Source organism: Linepithema humile, chromosome 2 (genome assembly GCF_040581485.1).
Source record: "Linepithema humile isolate Giens D197 chromosome 2, Lhum_UNIL_v1.0, whole genome shotgun sequence".
Lineage (NCBI taxonomy): Eukaryota > Metazoa > Arthropoda > Insecta > Hymenoptera > Formicidae > Linepithema > Linepithema humile.
The window spans coordinates 29,977,283-29,997,525 of NC_090129.1; the positions used below are offsets into that span (position 1 = coordinate 29,977,283).

The 20,243-nt window shown below is 48.3% G+C and overlaps 1 protein-coding gene across 22 annotated transcripts in view; it reads left to right on the top strand.

Moving 5' to 3' along the window:
* The window catches only part of bru3 (bruno 3), a 546,305-nt gene that overhangs the window by 446,266 nt on the left and 79,796 nt on the right, over nucleotides 1-20,243 (top strand). For 19 of the 22 annotated variants that reach the window (XM_067349162.1, XM_067349163.1, XM_067349155.1 and 16 more), the window contains one exon: nucleotides 14,653-14,701. In XM_067349162.1, the coding sequence (XP_067205263.1) occupies nucleotides 14,653-14,701 (49 nt within the window). Of the gene's footprint in view, nucleotides 1-5,577; nucleotides 6,241-14,652; nucleotides 14,702-20,243 lie in introns of those variants that run through there. The other 3 variants (XM_067349157.1, XM_067349172.1, XM_067349166.1) reach the window with 3 other exon arrangements.

A 20,243-nucleotide genomic window follows, 5' to 3' on the forward strand; every position in this document is an offset into this window, starting at 1 on the left:
AACTCCCTCGGTGTCTCGTTTTGTCGTCACGCCGCCTTCTCGAGCTTAAAAATTGAAAGAGCAACGAGGAACGAAAGTGGGATAATACAAAAGTGGAAGTGAGAGTATAGCGTGTGCCGCGAAGTTCTCGGAGGGGGAGCGAAGCAGGGAGGAGGGTCGAGGCGAAACGAAACGGTTCTTTGTCCTCCCCTCGCACAGCGAGAAGCAGTTACATAATTCCATTATTTATAGCCAATATCCAGCAGAGACAGGGGGATGGAACGAGAAGAACGAAGCTGCGGCTTAGCCTAATTAATTTACGAAGTATCCGCGTCCGATCGTTTCGCCGAAGGAAATAGAATTTCTGAAAATCTCGTCCCAAGCGTGACCTCGCGCGCTATCGTGAAAATACTAAATATATATAGGGCGTGGTATACAGGATATAATATGTATAATATATAGGACATCGATGTAGAAAGTTTTTTGATTATTATGAAAATTAATATGGAACGTATCAATCGTACGATCTACAGCTCGCTTGCTTGTAAAAACAAGGAAGATGAATGTCGGAGATCGAATATCGATATGAGTCGAGGTCATTGTACTTGGCGTACAGCTAGGCTGACTTTCAATACACACCTGGCCTGCTCTTCCCCTTCCTGCCTTCATCCTTTCGGACCAACCCTCGTTGCAATTGTGCGATATCTAGTAATTTCGCTCCTTCCCCCTATTGAAATAGACCGTGTGACTTCCACCGCGCACGTTTCTTTCCGCACAACATCAATTGCTACAGTAATTGTCGTCTTTGTCTGCAAATTCTCAATTGCTTTGTCTGTGAATTCTCAATGGCAAAAGCCACTTCTAGAGTCTTTTCCGACAATCAAATATCTTCGATATTTGATGTCCCTTCGTGCGATCTATTAGTTCAAATTCTATGGAACATACGTTGGTTCTTTTACAACATGTACATATCTAGCTCATATTATATTCATCACAATCGATCTTACAATTAGTTTACTTGGTTCGCGATTGTATTTTATGAGTACATATACGATGTCGGTTTATACATGCATAACTCTCATATTTTTTCCGCCATTATGATTTAATATTTACATTGTATAAATTATAACTGATCATTAATAACGAGTTTTTTGAAGTTGTATTAACTGTAGGTACTTATATTTTTTATCAAAAGCAAACAATATTGAAATTTTAACGGCAATGAACGAACCTGAAATATTAAATAAGACGCAACGGTATACCAAAATTATACGGTCATCTGCACTTTCTATCTCCCCGGGAAACGACACAGATGGCATGGCTCTCTCTTTCTCTCTCCCTCTTTTTCTTTCTTTAGCTATCAAAATAACTAGCTGATTGCGTGCGCCTGCTCGAGCATAAGAGCCCGAGCGCAACGAGGGGGGCAGCGCGCTGATGCCATCGGTTACCCTTCTGAAACTCGGCCGCTTTTTCATTTCTTACGCAAGATCAATCAATCACGGACCAACCCATTTCTCACAGTAAAGCCTTTTTGATTATATAAGAGGTCGGAAATATTTGCATGTGTACATTTAATTTGTAAGGGATCGTTTTTTATTACATAACCGGAACAAAACGAGCCGCCGACCGAACTGATAAACTCGAAGAAACGTTCGTGATTATATAAGATCGTAAGATGAGAACGGAAGTATTGTGACGAAAAGAATAATACAAAGTGGGACGAAGGAAACTTCTGTGCACTGGGTAAAAAGGAAAATTGTTAGACGGCGGAGAATCGGTGAGAGAGGAGACGAAAGGTAATAAGGCCAATACGGAGAACGTTGAAGAGTCACGGAGCGAAGGGTCTTCGGTAGCGAGTACGATGGCTGCGAGTCGGTAGAAAGGGTCGCTAATCGCGGACCCGGATAACTGGGAGGCCGGGTAAGAGGTTTCTCCGGCGGGTTGCTATGGGAAGGGTCGCTCCGGAGTCCACGATCGCATCTCTCCGCCCGGGCCCACGGTTTCTTTATAAATGCACGCCGCGTATGAATAATATCGCCGTTCCGGATGTACATATCGCGATAATATCGTCCGCGATCAGATTTCGCCGTATTCTCGCGAGAGCACTGTTTCAACCTCTGCGGGTGTATCAATATCACCCTTGAGAACATTAAAATCCACATCGCGTTCATATCTCCGCATTATTACCACTTGTACGTCTCCGCGCGATAATCGTTCCGCGATTGATTTAAGGAATCGTGGATACGTGGCCGCTGTTAAAAGTTTCGGAAGGATATTTGTATTGCGTCGGACGCGTGCTCGCCCAAGATGCGTGTGATTTTACGCGACGAAAGAGACGCGGAAGTAGAATGGAGAGCCGGAGTCGTCACGTGCGAGCTGCGCTTGACGGAAGATGAGTGGACGTCTCGTCGTAGTTAGTCAAGGATCATCCGTAATTTATGGGAGATCGATCGACTTTGAATTGCCGGCGCCAGGTGACGTAATGGATCGCGTGCGATTACGTCACGAAATTTTGCTGAATTAATGCGGGAATATGAGTGCGGCGTCCATGGATATTGATTACGCCGAATAAAGTTTGCGTGCCGCGGCACGAAAGCGTCACGAGACCGGGCCTCGACATAAGCGGTCGTTTATCTCCGCCGTATATCTCTTTTTCAATATAACGTGAACATTTCTCAAATAAGAAATGAATTAGTAGTTTACCATGCTGTAGATATATCAAATTTCTAAGTTGTCCAAACGTAATTGCACGCAGATGGAATTTTCATTACAGAAGTGTACGAACATATTCAAGTGCAGTGGAATTGATGTCTCTTCGCATGTAACACGGCAGAAAATCATACGGCTCGCGGAGCCTATCACGAATTCATGGAATCAATCTCGCAGCAATGGCAGGCGTAAAAGTGGTCGCAACATTGCGCGGATGCAAGGGATGTCAGAACAGACGAATCAAACGGCGAAACTTTCTTTTTTTCTTCGCGCTTCATAGCTCGCGAACTTTTCGCCATTTTCGCACGAGATTGATCGCGTAATCCATAACATCCGGGCTCCCGCACTTTCCATATCGACGTTCGAGTTTCCAAGTCTTTCCCAGACCTCATCGTCCCGGGGCGAACTTCGCCGAAGTCATCAAAAAGCAACGCGGCCTGGTTCGTTGGAGTTTTCCTTACGAACTTTCACTTACTCCCTTTCCCCGTGCGCGTCCATCTTCGCCCTTCGCCGCTAGGTAAATACTTCGGCCTAGTCAGCAGCTCCGAGCACGCTGCGTCTTGCAGATTCTTGCCTCGCCCTCTTAGGCGCAACTCAACTTTTTTTTCACGATGAATACGACGTAATTTCGAATCGAATGTATATAACGCAGCTCACATGACACATTTAAAGTCTAATTGTTAACAGAGTAAATTTTATTTCAAGAATTTGCCAGGTGATCATATCGCATAGAAATTTTGAAGCGGTTTTTTTTTTTTCAAACGCAGCTTTATTAAGATGATAAATGTTACACAAGTTATGAGAGATTCGTATAATTTACGGAGTGAAAATATTTTCAGATTAAGTATTAAAGTATTCGTATAATACTTGATTAAAATGAAATTTGCGAGATTAAAAGTATCTACAATTTATATATGAAAATATTACTTTCGTTTTAGCGGAACTCAAATTACTTTAGAATAATCTTTGCATTAACGGCACGAATATTAAACGGTTTGCTGCGTTTCAGCACATCGCCATCGTACTGATAATGAAAAGTTCTTTTTCCGATTGGTGCGTATTGCAGCGATATCGACGTATAAAAATGAAACGCAACCTCTGTAGAGCGAATCGCGCATTAAATGGTCGACCGATGATGTCCCGCCTATTGCCCGCTTACCTTTAACGAATACTGCGAGAGAGAGACAGATCTTTTGCACGATATACTCTACCACGAGCGTACTTCGTTAAAGCCAAGCCCGTAGCCGACGATCATTCGTCGTCGCGCCTCGTTCCCCGGTGCAAAAGCGGCCGAGCCGCTATCCAAATCCACCATTATCGGAACTCTTGCCGCCTCGGTAGGTACCTACTCGTGAAATCGTCGATGGCAGAATAAGAGGAAGACAGATGAAAAGAGGAAAGAGAGAGAGAGAGAGAGAGAGAGAGAGAGAGAGAGAGAGAGAGAGAGAGAGAGAGAGAGACTCGCGTGAACGGTGTAGGGATGGAGAAAGAGACGGTCGACTCTCGGAGAAGAGCAGGAGACAGATATAGAACCGGCCGTAACGTCGGAAGAGCCGGCAGCAATTTCCGGTGGCTTTTGTGCGGCCTTTAAAAACGCGAACTGCGGATGATGCCGGTGGAGTGAAGGGGAGGGATAGGTACAGCGAGAGAGGGCTCGGCGGAGAGTTTCGCGAATGTACGTACGAGTGGTCCTTCTGGACCGACAAATCCCCGGGGCGAAAGGCGGGAGCGGAGTCAAGAGGTTAACTGCGGGTCCTTTCGCGCGTCCTCCTCTCCATCCGCGTGTTTTACTTCGCTTTCTTTCTCTCGCAGCGATGCGCTCACTTTCGAAAATGCATCTCCTTACACTCGAAGCACCGCTCCGCAAGATAAATTTTCGCATGAATGGCGGAATTAAAAGCCGGATCTTATACGTCGCTCACGGACATTTCATCTGGTTCCGTCAAGCGTTGATTCTCTCTTCAGAGAGAAGAGAGATAACGTCCGATGCTGACCTAATTTCATCGTTGAATCGCGCGAGCACCGCGGCGTAATACCGCGAATACGTTCGCGGTGTGCGAGTTGCAATTTTCTTATTTACATTGTTTTTTTCTTTATTTTTTTTTTATGTAACTTGCTCCCTTTTTCTCGGAAAGAACGGAACGCAACATCTTGTATCTTGCGTTAATAGATACCGTCTCATCTCATCTCGCAGAACAGACCTAAGCCTCGGAGAGCGTTTCCCCATTACGGCTTCGACCTAGAACAGATCTCCGCCTGCTCCCCATCGCCTCCTCAAGGATGCGTGGAACGTAAGTGAGTGTATACGGTATACACATACACACGTCCTTCGCAGAGATGGAATCCCGGTCCTTAGTACCTTCCGAAGCCCCAGCTTCTCTTCTCCCGGTGTCCCGGTTTTCTTCGTCGTTTCTCTCTTCTTTTTTTTTTTTGCCCTCTTTTTTTCCTTTTTCGGGGACCGCAAGCACGGGTACTCTGGAAACGCACGCGCGCTCGTTTGATTGGCCGAATGTTATGGGGTTCCGTCGATACAGAAAGATAGAAAAGGACACCGAGGAAAGAGTACGATACCACGGGCGGCGGAGGGTGGAGAGGGTGCGACGAGAAAATGCGTAAGGTGGAAGAGAGATAAAGGGACGAAGGGAGCAAAAGAGGGAAAAAGCGAGAAAGAGAGAGAGAGAGGAAGAGAGAGAGAGACGTATATATCGGCTGCTTCGAGGGTGCGTGGGCTTTCTCGCAAAGGGTGCGTAGCGCTCGGAGAGGGGGGCGCTCGTAGGGGATAAGAGGGAGACTTACGAAGGGTAAGAGAAGCACGGAGGGTGGCGGTAAAGGGGGCGGGGGCAGGCGAGGACAGAGGAGGAGGAGGTGGAGGAGGAGGAGGAGGGGGATAGTGGTCGAGAGGGTGGGTAGTGGGGGATGAAAGGGAGAAAACTAGAGGGTGCGTGTAGGCCTGGGGAATCAGTCGCGGGCGAGCTGCGTTCGGGGTTTTATCTATAGCTCTGGTCCCCTCTATCCCTTTCGCTCTCGTCGTCGCGCTCGCTCGCTCGCTCGCTCGCTCACTCGTCCTCCTCGTACGCACACGCGTGGCACACGTCGAATACCCCCGCGTATACCTACCTACCTACCAGCGCCTACGCAATATCCGGAGCAGTCGCTCGCTTTCGATAGAGGAAAGAGTGGCGGAGAGATAAACGACGAGGAGTCGTGGAAAAGTGTGTTTCTCGTTGGAACTTATTTGCCGACGAACTGCTGAACGATATCGCTGCGACAATCGCCGGAACCGGATTTTTCAAGTGACGCGAAGTATATGTAATACAACCGTGCGTGCTATCGACGTTCAAACTCTTCGTGCTGTGATAAAACTACGTGACGCGCGTCGATCGCGATCGGCGATCGCTCGACCACGTTTGTGCGCCGGGCAGAGCCGGGAATTCTCCTTCGTAAAGTTCGCGGGCCGTGCTCCCGCCGGTACTACGATCATCTGCGCTTAATTGTTCACCAATGGTTCATATCCTGGAAGTGGTATCGTCGCGTCGGAACGACTTGCAGATGGTGAGTGCGCTTGCGCGAATAGTTTTAAATCTTTCCGGCGACTCCTCGCTCCTTCCCTCCCACGAAGAAATAGAAAGGTCTCTCTCTCTCTCCCTCTCTCTCTCTCTCTCTCTCTCTCTCTCTCTCTCTCTCTCTCTCTCTCTCTCGTCGCACGTGTTGTCGTTCGAACGAAGATGTGTGTACACATTTGTCGCGTCGCGCCGAGAAATCGGCTCGTCATTCAGTTGGGATGATTCGATCGTTCGACGGATCGCGAGCTGGGATTTAGGCCCGCGTTGTCGAATTTCTTCCCAAGCTCTTCCGCGCGTTCGTGCATCATGCTCGTACTCGCTCGTGATGCACGCATCGGGATTCAAGTCACGTAGCCGCTTTCGACGTACGACTCGCATACGCGGAAATCGTACGTCTCGGAGGATCGTAAAAGCGAGACGTCCTCTCCTCAAAGAGGAGGAAGACGTCGTCGTCTCGACGTGAAAATGCATATGATCCCCGCGAGTTTACGATCGGCTGCCGATTTCTATGGATCACTCCTCTCCCTTCCGTTCCCTTTTCCCGCGCATTATCACGGCCCTTTCGCGCACTCGTAAAGGATCCTCTCGCTCGTTGTGTTTACGCGCGACTATTTCTGGCAGTCCACGCGAACGCACCTATCCATATGTCGCGCAGCCTCTGCGCGCGTTTACAGTAACACCCTCGCCGCGCCCGGTTCCCCCGGTTTTTCCTCCTCGCCTAAGTCCCTCTGCATACGTTAGCAGCGTGCACGGCACGCGAGCGCAACATGACACGCGAGCAGCTGTCTCGATACCGCAGGCGTGTCTGCGCTCGGTTACTCAGCGGTTTGAAGGGGTACCGCGTCGCGTTTCGAGTCCGATTAATCGCGCGTGCTTTTTATTTCGCAGTCCGCGCGTCACTCCGAATATTACAACGGACGTTGCTTTCAAAGAATGCTCGATCGATCCTCCGCGTGTTTCTCAGGAACGCGTATCAAGTAGAGCGTATTCATTAAGCAGAGTGATGCTCGCCGATGCACGAAATGCACTTCGTGTGAGATTAAAAAAATGCGGAAAACCGAGGACGAAGGTGATATTAATTACGGCGAAAACGACAATACGATTGTACTTTTAATAGGCTATTTTGCAGTTTCAATTGCCGCGGAGAACAATGTGGATCTCACTTCGAAACAACAGTTCAGCCAACCGCACATATTCCCGACGTTCGATTGTTCGTCCTTCTGGCGATCAGTTTCTTTCTTTGCTTCTCGCGCACGCCACGGTGTGTGTATACACGATTGTTCTGGAAACTCCGCGACACATGACGAGTTCTCACGAGACGCCCGGGCGGGGTGTTGATGCGGAGACGCGCATCAATTAATGCGGCAGCACACGTGAATGTGCCGGCGCATAACGCCGTTGGGTAATGCGGTCCCGCCACATGGCCGCGCGACGCGCGCTTCGCCACGGCACATCAATCCTAAATCCGGATGCCGGCTCCGTCGCCGATAATAAACCGGCTCGCGTACGCGCCGCGACTGGACACCTGGCCAATATTGAGATCGGTCGGGCGAGTTCGCGGTGCATGTCGATTTCAATTTTTTAACAGCAGATGCGCGCGACAAGATTTCTTAGGGAGTAAAGAGACTTTGATTGAATTTGATCAATTTAATCGTCGCATCGACAATGTCTTTATAATTCGCATCTATCTGAGATAAAAGTTGCAGCATTTTCGGCAACTGCGTTCATCAATCTCGACGAAATCGGGATTTCGTTGAGACGTCGCATCGATCGACCGCAATCTGAAGTAGCGAAGTCGTGTTGAAATCCAAAGATACCGACGTCACGTTCATTGTTAGCTTTTCCCCAAGTTCGTGATTCTCTTTGACCTTCTTCCCTCGAGTTGAAATTTTCGTTGAAGATCTTGGCATTTTTCCGAATTGCGTCTTCCCGACGCTGTTCACGCGACGGCGGTGTCCGTGACGTCGGTTTCTTACGCGCGGCTAGAGGAACATTTACCGGAGCAAATCATGTGGAAGCAATGAAGCCTCGACGTTGTTACGATTGTAAGCCGCCAAATGGGTGGCGATCGAAGCCCGGAATGGCGGTACGTGACAACGGCACCGCGTCAAAGAGCACTGTAAACCGTCAGAGCAATCGCATCCCGCCTCGCGATTTTCCAGCGTTTGTCGAGCCGACTGCCACATCCAACGCCCCCGGTCTCGCCACCGCAGAGCCGTGAAATAGAGAAGCGTATAACGTTTGACATTTAATGCGCGCCGAAGCATTGGCTTAGATTACAATCGGTGAACGGCGATTGGCTCGTGGGGGGAGGGGGATAGCGCGAAAGCTCACTCGACTCGAATGCTCTTTCGACGGGGGAGTATAGTCGACGCTCAAATATTTGTAGAGCGTTAGGGAAAAAACTGATGGAGCTGAATAAAAAAAAAAAAAGAGAGAAGAAAAAAAGAGAGAGAAATTGAATAGGCGGGAAAGCGAATGCTTTATACCTCGTACAGGTACGATCGTGTAAAAAAATTTGCCGGCCTGAAACCCGTAACCCGTCGGAGTACGGTTACGGAAAAAAAGCGCAACGTAATTCCCGTTTCGAGAGAATACGTTGCTTTGCCCGCAGTATCGTAACCCAGCAACACGCAGTAAAGAGATACAAGATAGCGATACGGTGATCGTTCGATTTCTACTTGCGTCTGAATTTTAGCGCGATGTCCCGGAAAAACACGCCGACGCGATTGCCATGGAATTGGTTTTCTAAACTTGCGTTTTTATTTAACGGACACGGCGCAAACGCGATCATCCGTGTTCAAAGTGCAACCTTCAAAATGAAAACGTTACATGCATGGTACCTGTTAAAGTAAAAATTTATCCTGCAGCATGTTCAGCTGAATGAAACAATTCGTGCGTAAAGACACCGCGCGCAATAATATTGTATACACAATAGAAAAATATGATCAGAAATTGCGTAAAAAATAAAGTAACTTGATTAAAACAAATATTTTGCTTGTACACTAAACACAAACAAAACATTTTTGAATGCACAATAAAAATATTGTTTTAAGTCAAGAATGACAGAATTTGATTTCACATTTAATAATTGTATAATATCTTTTAATTTTTTATTTTGTAATTTATCACAAATGGAAAAAAATAATATTTTACAATTAGTATATTAGTTTTTTGCTCAAGTTATTCTTTCGCTTTAATTATCATCGTTACGTTACGCAATGTGATTATTCGCCCACGTCACTTTTTTTCAATTTTAGTGTATTCTAAACAACAGAATAAGAAGTTGCCTTCAATAGACAATTGAGTATTTCAATTGCATAGAGAGTCACACTGGCATTAGTTTGGGCGCAGGCGGGCGCTGTTATAGAGTATGACGTTCAATCACGCGGCACTCTGCTCTCGACAATAAAACGCGAATCCTATTTATAATCACGAAACAGGCAAACTGGCAGGCATACGGGGGCACAGGTGCGCATTTATTCGCCCCACAGTGAATCGCAACCTGGGCTTCAATGCAAGTTATCACTCGTCCGGAGATGCATTGTTTGATCGCGTCAAAAAGTGACGCCGATAACGCGCTAAGCGCGCGATATTGCCGACAAATTCGCACGGGAATTGGACGAAACACAGTATAACTCGAACAATGGGATCGGCTCTCGCGGAATCGGCCGATTCTGTAGCAGATTATGGATGAGACGCTACAGAAATGGCTCTTTCGAAGGGTTATTCGGCAACAAACGGTACATCAAATATCAATTGTCGAAGCGGCGGAATTAATTTCGGGTTGCAATTAATTTGCCAATTAGATCTCGGCCGAGATCCATTTAGATGTAATCTGCTTGCTGGCAGCTCATCCTCTTTCCGCATTTCCCGCCGCGCTTTGGTATCTCCCACGCAGCATCCGACAGCAAGCACGGAGAGGACTGGCATTCGCTCCGAAGCAGTCGACAAATTAGCCGTATTAACGGGCACGACCGCGAGCGCAGATTTCGCGCTATTAGCATGCAGTTTCCCGCTTGATATCCACGCGAAGGATTATTCGAGTTAACTTGAGCCAGGCACTCACGAACGCAACCATACTAATTAGAATAACTGAATTATGTAACGAAAATGTCGGGAGCTTTGTAGCGGCCCAATCGCGTCTTCGACGTACTTTGCGAACGTCTTCGGCTAATGAAATTATTCACAAAAATCCACAATCCACGGGGTTAATTGTAAGTTTCCAAGTATGCAACATGGTCAAAACAAAAAAAAATTCGTTAAATTCGCTAATAACGGGATTAATTAGTGATATTAGAACAGCATTTTTGCGAGGATATAGAAAAAAATTATAAACGTGAATATTTCTCACGGAGGAGATACAAATATTTGTCCCGATACATAATCGCGATCAGTATTAACTTGCCGATGGGTAATCAAGTAATGAATACATCGCCGGTAAAGACCATGCGTATATAAATCATGCCGGAGAGGATGCCGGGGGCTACAGGGCGGGCCCTTATCTCCAATCAGTACATTGATTGCACGCAGCCAGGTCAAATACCGGCAGCGCGCCACTCGGCAGCTCAGCCCTGGCACGATAGCTTATTCAATTTCCGAAACGGCATTCACCATTCAATTCGGCGGTTATCAGCCTGCGCCCATCCTCTATCTGGATTTTGCGTGGCTTTCTCGAAAGCCGCGTGTACTCACCCTGAAAAGAAGAGACTCGGTTTATCAACGGGCATAAATTGAGATAATCGAGATTCTCCGCCAGCGAGCTCGCGCTATTTTTAGTCAAAGCGTATTCTCGGCGTTTTCAATCGCGTTCAGCGTTACATTCAGAGTCTCGGGGATTATTGTATGAAGAGAAAAAAGAAATAGGAAACAAATATTTTAGATTACACGTAGAGAAATTCTGTCGCCAGTTTGGTGGCGCAAAGTTTCATCGCGAGCAGACCGCGGCATTATCATTCGGCGCATTTGCCGCGCGCGTGGCTATCATTCAGCATCTACCGGCAGCGAGACGGCGCACTTTCCCGCAGTGTACATAGATAATCGAGCTTAATTAATTGCTCGTGATGCGCGCTCGGGGCTCAGCAAACACATTTACTTATTACCATCCATCTTGAGCGGTGCCTCTCAAGGGGATCGATTTTCCAAGTGCACGCGGCTGATGACACAAATTGCCAAAGGGTCGACGCTCGATCGTAACGCGATCGTTAAATAGAGGTGCGGCTTTTTCTCCGTGCTTTCCTTCTCCCCTCTCCCCCCCCCCCCACCTCCTCGCCGCATCATTTTGTCTTTTTCTGTACGAAAGCACGACAATGTACCGCTGGAAACGTACTTAATTATCCAGCTTCCTCCTGAGCGGCGTTTGAAAAAGGACGAGAGTTAATCGCGAACCCAAAACGACTTTTATGCATGAGGCAGCCTGGAACTATCCGCCTTCGTTCATCCGTTTTGCATATAATGCGTGCGGCACGTGCAATGTTCTGCCACGTGTTAACTTTAATCTAAAATTCCTTTGCCGAAGATAACGCGCGTCAATGTATTCAACAAGCGTCGCAGCCAATTAGTACGCGCAAAGTATTAACTTTTCAATTTTAATAACGCCTCGCTTCCGGGAGCATCCGTCGCGTCCCGCCGCCGCGCCACTCGACGTCGCGCGGCAAATCGCGCGGATTATTTTTCAATAATTCTTGCGACACGCGCCGCGCCGAGAGCACGGCGGAGCTGAAGTGTATCTCGGGGGCGATATCTCGCCGCGATACCGTACTCACTGCTAATTGACATCGCCCCGCTGCTCCAATCGACTAACTACCGCCGAGCGCAGCGCGGTTACGCGGTAGTTAATAGCCGACCATGTTAATCGGCGCATCTCAACCGACACGAAGCACGGTTTGTCTGAGCGAGAAGTCTCGCTCCCGCTGATCGTTATTGACTGGTGCAAGATCCCTCGGGTCGTAAGTGACATTTACACGATGCATTCAGCGTTAAACTCGTCCGGAGAAACAAGGCGGGAGAGACGGAACGTCGTATCTCGGTTCCGGTATCTATACGGACGCCGGGTTCCCCTGACAACGGGGCAACAACAAACGCCTAATGGCCAGTTCTCGACTCAAAGTTTAATTTCCTGACCAGCGGACAGTGCTTAAAGTGACCTTCCCCCTCCCGCTGTCTCCTACTTTCTCTCTCTCTATCTCTCTCTCTCTCTTTCTCTCTCTCCCTCTCTTTCGCTTTGTCCCCATCTTCCTCTCCCTCCTTTGCCTTCCGCGCTATCCCGCTTGTCGTCACGACCGCTTTCTCTTCTTCCGTCGTCCCTCGCGTAGCGTCGGTCTCGGGAATCGCGACCGGACGTACAGCCGCCGCTATATGAAATATTAAAGAGTTAATGGCGACCCGCCTCACAGAGTCGCGAGTAATTACCGCCTGGCGGTCGCGTATCGCCAGATTAATCGATAGCGCGGAGAATTTCGATCCCCCGAGACGCCGTTAATTGCCGTACGTTCGAGAGAAACGTGTGCAATCGCGCGCTCCCCCCATTCCCTCTTACTCGGATCTTCCAATCTCGCGTTTTCCATCCGCTTCGTGACTCGTCTGACACGAGCGCGACGTGATGCGACGCCGCGTTGAAATATTTCTTTCCACACGTAACGGCGGTGTGTATAGGCCGCCGATGATACGCTATATCGATCTCGGGGAAAAGAGGAGAGCGCCATGAACCCGGAACCCATGCTCGCGCATACATGCACTTTGTATAATATCTACGTGATCGTGGCACTGACCCCGACCGTGTAATGTCGCTCCTCTTTGTGTCCGGCGTGCATGCGCGCAGAAAAAAAAAACTTTCGGGGTTGCCGAGCACGTTTCCATCCCATCGCATCGCGCACCTTTCCCTTGCGATTCTTATGGAACCGTGTAATGGAAAAAAAAAAAGGAAACAGCAAGTCAGAAGACAGATGGTCGCAATGTCCAGTTGTACACGTTCGCGTTGGAAAACCAGATTTTCCAGTCTATATCCCGCTACATATTTCTTTTTTTTTTTAGTCATGCGCCACAATTGGATATACAAAGACACTTTTACGTTAGAATTGTATGAAAAATAAACGTTAATTTTTTCAAGATATTAATACTTTTAAACGATGGATTGTACATTGTGCAATAGAAGACACTGCGTTGAAGGCATTATATATCGCAAAGAAACTTTAATAGAATAAAAGTTTTATGATCGAGATTTCCGTTGAAATCACCGCAATATGTTATAGCGCGACTTTATGCCGGAACTTCATTCTTTTTTAACTTGCTTCGATAATAATTACATCCACATATACATACATTGTCTTCTTTTCTGGCACAAGGACTTCAACACAGCACACGTATGCACGTATTGTATAAATATTTGAAAGGCGAAATCGTGTCACTGGCAAACCTGGTGAGGTCTCGCAGCTCTTTCGCGTTTGCGGCAGTCCAGTGATCCTCGGAGGAAAATTGGTCAGAGAGAAAGGACCTGCAAGGCTAGCAGTAGGATAATGCCACCGTTGGCTGCACCATTCGCGTCGTCAGAGACACGGAAGTGGCGGAAGAAGGGGCGGACGCATTGTGGCGAAGAGAGTTCAAGACCGAGTGAGGTCGATGGAAGACAGGGGTGGCGGACGGTGATAGAGCGAGAGACGGGGAACGGGGGGGGGGGGGGGATGTAGTCGGGATCGAAGTACGGTCTTGTGTCCCCTACGTCATGAATCATGCATCCTCATCCCCCCAGGAGCGAACTGGAACGCGCTGCGGCGGTGCGACCCGTCCGAGAAATAAACAATGTTATTTGTTCGTTGGGATCCCGACCCATCCGCAGCGGTCCAAAGGACTTCTGCCGGGACCGCGGCGGAAGGACGAGTGACGGGTTCCGTGCTTTCGTAACCCACAACTGTGGGATGAGAGCCCCATGGCTTCGCTCCTCTCTTCGCCTTGTCCTTTCTCTCGAGCGCTTCTGTCACTCTCGTTCCGTCCTCTCATTCCGCGTCCCTTGCGCTCTTACTCGCGAACGTCCACGCGCACTCTGACAGCCAGAACTGTCAACGGCAGAGGTAGCTCTCGCAACCACTGATGGTGTTTGAACGGGCCGAAGTGACGCGAAGGACGAGCGCACACATGCCGGACAAATAACGATACTTCCGCTTTCTCGGCAAACTGGATATTTTCGCCTCTTGCCCGCTAGTTTCGCTCTTCGTCACCGCGCGCTTTCGTTCTTCTTACTCCATTTTCTATCCTCTTTGGATGGAATAAAAGGTAGAGGTAGAAAGACGAAAATCTGTGTGCGCGTGTGTGTATATGTGGCTGCGTGTAAATATAAGAAATATTGTAGGTATCAACGTCAGCGTATTGCAGCACGACTAACGTGTCATTTTTATTTTTGTTACAGATGAACCGTCCTATTCAAGTGAAGCCGGCGGACAGTGAAAACCGCGGAGGTAAGAACAAACAATCGATCCAATATCAACATTTATTGAAATTTTATATATCGCAAAGTAATGATTAGAAGAATCTTAACGCTCTCAAAATAATATTTATACTTTTTATTCCACAGTATTTTTATTTTTACATTAGAAAAGTAAAAAGGGGGGATTAATACGATGCAAAAAAATCAAAACACATTATTCTAGAAACTCAAGAATAAACAGTAATAAAAAATTAAATACTTTACATGCAAATTCGATTCACGACGAACAAGTAATAAAATTATTACGTATTTTGTACTAAAAATATCCTTGATATGAAAAAACAATTCTATTCTGCGCGAAATGTACTCGATATCTTTAATAGCGTTATATTTTACGTCAATCGCGTACAGAAAAACTATGTAATAAACGACACAGATAATTCGCCGTAATAGTGAGTCGCGATAACACGTCCGTCGTATAAAATTCATACTCGCGCCTCCGACGCGATAGACTTGACGATAAAAAATGTACACCGCGGCACCTCCCACCGAGCCGCGCTGATATCCATCGGCTCGTTCTCCACAGAATTGTCGCGCACGGCTCTTCGCGCCCGCCGTATCTTCCCCCGTGCAAACCATGCCCCTTTCGCCAAGGGCCAATTTTATTAATTACGTGGAATTTTACAGCTGGTGGTGGCGCGCGCGCGCGCGCGCCCGGTTGTCATGTTGACATTCTCTTATCGCCGCGCGATGGCCGCGGGTCATAAATTTCGCGTCACGGTAGGATAACGGGGGGACGCTTCACGTATGTATGACGAGACTACAGATAATCGAGAGACAAATTGTCGATCGACTATCGTTTTTAATGAGTCGTCGCTCGCGCTGTTGCTACTGTTAAACGCTCGCCTCGTATTTTCGCCCACTATTGCGTGCGCGCGCACACATTGTAATCCTGCGTATCTATCCCATTTCGTCGGTATTATCGTTTGAAAACACGATCTCCAAACGACGCGAGCGTTATAAAATTGTATCTCGTGCAAAAATCTGACGCTCGTTCATCTTTCGCGCGCTCGCTCGCTCGCTCGCTCGTTCAGTCCAAATGCGTTAATTTTTATAAAGCACCTCGGCAAATATCAGCTCGTACCATCGGAGCCACGATTTAATTAAAAATATGGTATTTATCTTCAGAGGCGGGTCGTATGTGTGTATGTGTGCGCGTGTGTGTGTGTGTGTGTGTAACCGATCGATACCGTTCCATCCGTTCGGCGAGCGCCATCGTCGAAGCTCCCGGCATCGCTTCCGATGCATGTAAATAGCAGGGAAGCTCCGGGAATTCCCGAAGGCTAAGAGCCGTTGGGGCCCCCTTCGTTACCATTCGCAAAGTCCGCGCCACACCGGGGACAACGTTCCCGGCGAACCGGCAACTACTCCCGAAGTCCTTCGGATAGTCCTCCGTTTCGACGAAGGCGAGCAGGATTCTCGCGCAAGGAGCGCGCCGAGATGAAGGAGGAGAGAGTGGTACACACACACACACACACACACATATATATATATATATATATATATATATATATACACACACATATACGAATGAACAAGGGGGATAAAGAGAGCGAGAGCGAGAGAGACATATAGAAACGGGAAGGAAGAAATTGCGGGGAGGGCGGGGGGAATACGCGCAGGGCGGCTGGGCGTTAGACCGGGATACGTTGAAGAAGGGTACGAGGGTACGGGGGCGGCGAAGGGAAGCAGCAGATGAGGGGGATCGTAATTCATATGCTAATCTGGAGGAGATGCCATTGTAATCTCCGGTCGCCTGCCTCCGTGTGGCCCCACAAAGCCTCGGCTTGACGCGGATGCAGGAGTGATCCTGAGCACGGTGCGCCGTGGCTGCCGCCGCCGCTGCTTCTGCGGCGCGTATATACCTATGTAGAAACGCTGTATCCACGTAGTCGCAGAGAGAGTTCAATCAGGGGGTTACTGAACTTCGGCAACGCCGTCGTCGAGCCGCCGTCTCCCTCGGCGTCGGCATCGCGCGTCTCTATCCTCCGTCGCGTACGGTCGTGCAAGATAGTTTCCGCCACTTCATCTTCGCGTCTCACACTCTCTCTCGCTCGCTCTCGCTCGCTCTCGCTCTCTCCGTCCCCCCCGCCGCTATCTTCCTTAACAACCATCCCGACGCGATCTTTACGATCCTTCGTGGCCGTTGACATGACCCTCATCGTGGCTCCTTCCCACGAAACAGATGTTAATGACGTCATGTAGTTCGCTGGGATAACGGCTCCGGATCACGGCCAAATCCTCGGTCGCACAATTACAAGTCCGATGCTGTTGCGTAATCTGCTTTACAACGTCGTATGACGCGATCCTCGTGTCATCCGAACCTCAATTTGAATCGAACTATTTCGCAGACAGCGGGTCATTACATTTTACCGATCTCCCGGGGCTTCTGACCGCGTTCTTCTCGTAATTAACAATATTACAGGATTATCCGGTAACAATCAGAGTGCGCGCGTTTAAGTCACCTGAATACCTCGTCAGCGGCGATTCATTTCGCTTTAGTCCGCAAATAAACTCTTCTTCGCGCACACAAATGGGTTTCTAAAAACTTCAACTCGATCTAGAAACAGATTTAGATACAATCGAATCACGTGAAGCCGCTGCAAGTAGGTCGGATATCTGGTATAATCACTTTTTGCCGATTTTATCACGTGAGAAGGCGTTGCGTTCAGGCAGGCAAGATCGATATAACTTCTTCGGGGATGCCTCCATTGAAAGGGCGGGAACGAAGGCAGGGATACGCGCTTCTCGTCGCTTCACATTCATAAAGTGACATTTTAAGATAGCGATGCCTATAACCGCTCCTCGCTTCCAGCCATCGAGAACGGTTTCATTGTTCCAAGGGAGGGCTCGCGTTCGCCTTTTTCCGCGTTAATGACTGCCCTTTACGCCTGCATTTCGCAGCCCGGACGAGCGGCTTAATTACATCATTTTATAGATTCCTTCTGCAACGACTGGCGCGCGGACGACGACGGCTTGGCAAAGTAACGTCCTGTTAGCGGTAACAAAAGATAAATCAGGCTTTAATTGCGAGGCGCTGCGACGCTGGAACTGCGGAAATGGCGCCGTCGTCCGCAGCTTGTCCCGCGGTATCGCGTCCTCGTATCGCGTGCCCCGGAACTTACGCGCGCGAGATAGTGTTTGCGCGATAAATCTATCTGCGTATTGCGCGGCGAGCCATTAAAAACGATCCAAAGGGTATTTCATATCGAATTTGACTCTATCTTTTGTTTTCGCTGGCGTTTACAAATTTGACACATCGAATGTACAAACAATTGTCTGTTTACAAACGCGGTACCCTTCGCAATGTCGACTGCAATTTCACCGCCGTAACTCGCATGAACGGATTGCATTTATCTTTTCCGGCTCTTATCGCCGGAGATACGCTTACCGCGAAAGTAACTCGACGGAAGAGCCGCTCGAGCGAAGAGATCCCGCCGATGAAGCCAAGCTTCTTCTCGAAACATTTTTCACCGTCGATGGTAAGACCGCCGCGCGCGCGCGCGCGCGCGATAGTGGCATCGAAGCAGCCGGAATTAAGTTTACAGCGACGAGAACAGATTTGAGAAATGCGTATCTCTCCGCGCGGAAGTTGGCCCGCCGACTCGGGGCGGCCGAAGTTTCTACGACTGGATAAGGGTGGGTGCTGCCGCTGTACCGGAGCTAGTTGAGCAAGTAGATAAGTTTCGATCCCTCGGCGAGCCACCTCGCTCCCTACCGCCATCATTCGCCCTACTACTACGACTCTTCGTCGTAGATAAACGTATCCCGGAATATCGGGTTCGGGGGAGGAGTGCTCTTCCATGGCCGCCGCCTCTTCTCGCGTCGCTGCCAAGTTCGGCTGACGTGACGTGGACTGGTCTTAAACCCGTCCGAGAGAAATCCTCGTGGATTATAAGAGTCCGTCTTCGTGCTTCTTCTTACGGAGGAGAAACGACGGATGACGGTACCGCCGCCGTCGTAGAGCAAGCGCGAACTTACTCGCTGGATTTGTAACTGCAGTTTCATTTTACGGCGCGCTGGAATATTCGTGAAGTTAGTTCACTTGCGAGATACGTGACGGGGAAACATGAAAATTACAAGCGCGCTGGTGAAACAACCTTGTTTATTACGGTATTCGTTCGGGGATGGATCTCGCGAAAAGAATTTATTTGGATATTCATCGCTTGACTTGATCTTATTTCAGTACCTAACTAAATCTAGTTACTAGTGAAGAGAAATAGTTTGAAAAATAAATTTAGTCAAATATTTCGGCGATTTAATTCGAGTTATCTTTCAGCACTTTCATCTTGCTTTCAATATATTTTCTATAAAAATTGGCGACAGATGTATTTTCAATTTTAAATTTATTTTTTCAAATACATATCGATTTATTAATTGTTGTTTATTGATAAAAGCAGAAATATATTAACCGCAATTAACAACAATTCGACAATTGCTGTTCGACTGAAATCCGCGGCAATTCGGAATGCTCGTTATCACAAAAATGAATGCGGTTCGAGTATCATCCGCGCCGTGCTACGCGTCAAACGAAACGTCCGCTTTGTTCCCGTCGTCGTCCGGCGAGAAGATAATTTCCCGAGAGTTAATTCTTCCTTTGCTTCCGCACGGCGAGCCGGAGGAAAGAGGACACGAAGGGCGCGTTAACACTTAGCTCCGACGACAAAGGTCCAATTCTTGGTCCCCACGAAGTGTCCTGGCGCGCGACAATGGGAGCGAACTCCCGACGAAAAGTACCCGGGGCTAAAGACGGACGGTGGATATTCGTCGACGGAGAGAACGTTGTGATACGCCGAAGGGAATCGGGGCGGATGGGGGATCGCCCTAGTGAGGGGGAGGCAGGGAACGGGGAAGAATCTGCGGAAAGCGGGGATGCAACGAGGCTGCAAGTCAGGCGAGAATCTAATTTCCCGAGACAAATCCTTAAATGTGCCCCGGAGCTCGGCTGGAAGGTGCAAGTCCGGGGCATCTCTCGGAATGAGCTCGCGTCTAGCATCCGCGGCAACGACCTTTTAACTCGGCTCGCCAATTTTGCGTCTCCATAACCCCCGCGCGAAACGCGTCATTAAGCTCATTCACGCGGGAAATGCGGTAGATCGAAAACAGAGCGTCGCTCGGGATGCGGTTGCGATCTAACCGGAAAAACGTAAACGTAAACCCTCCTCCCCCTAACGTCGGCGTGGTGTCGTTCGCGAAAACATCATTGTCTGGCGCGTTGTAAAGTTGTTTTATTTAATTCACCGACAATAAAGAGAGAGGTGAGAGAGAGAGAGAGAGCCGAGTGAAACTGCCTGCAGAAATTGGAAATAAATTCCGCGTTCGTCAATCATCGGAATTTTACGAGGTTTCGCAATTAGCTGAAATCGATGTATTGCTTATGAAAATTATCCGGGTTTCATTATTTCAAATAGCGTAATATGAGTTTCAAATCTTGTTACCGTTCCCATTGATGTTTCGTGATAGTTTAATTCCTGTGATTATTATTGTCTATTAAGCTGATTGCATTATATCCA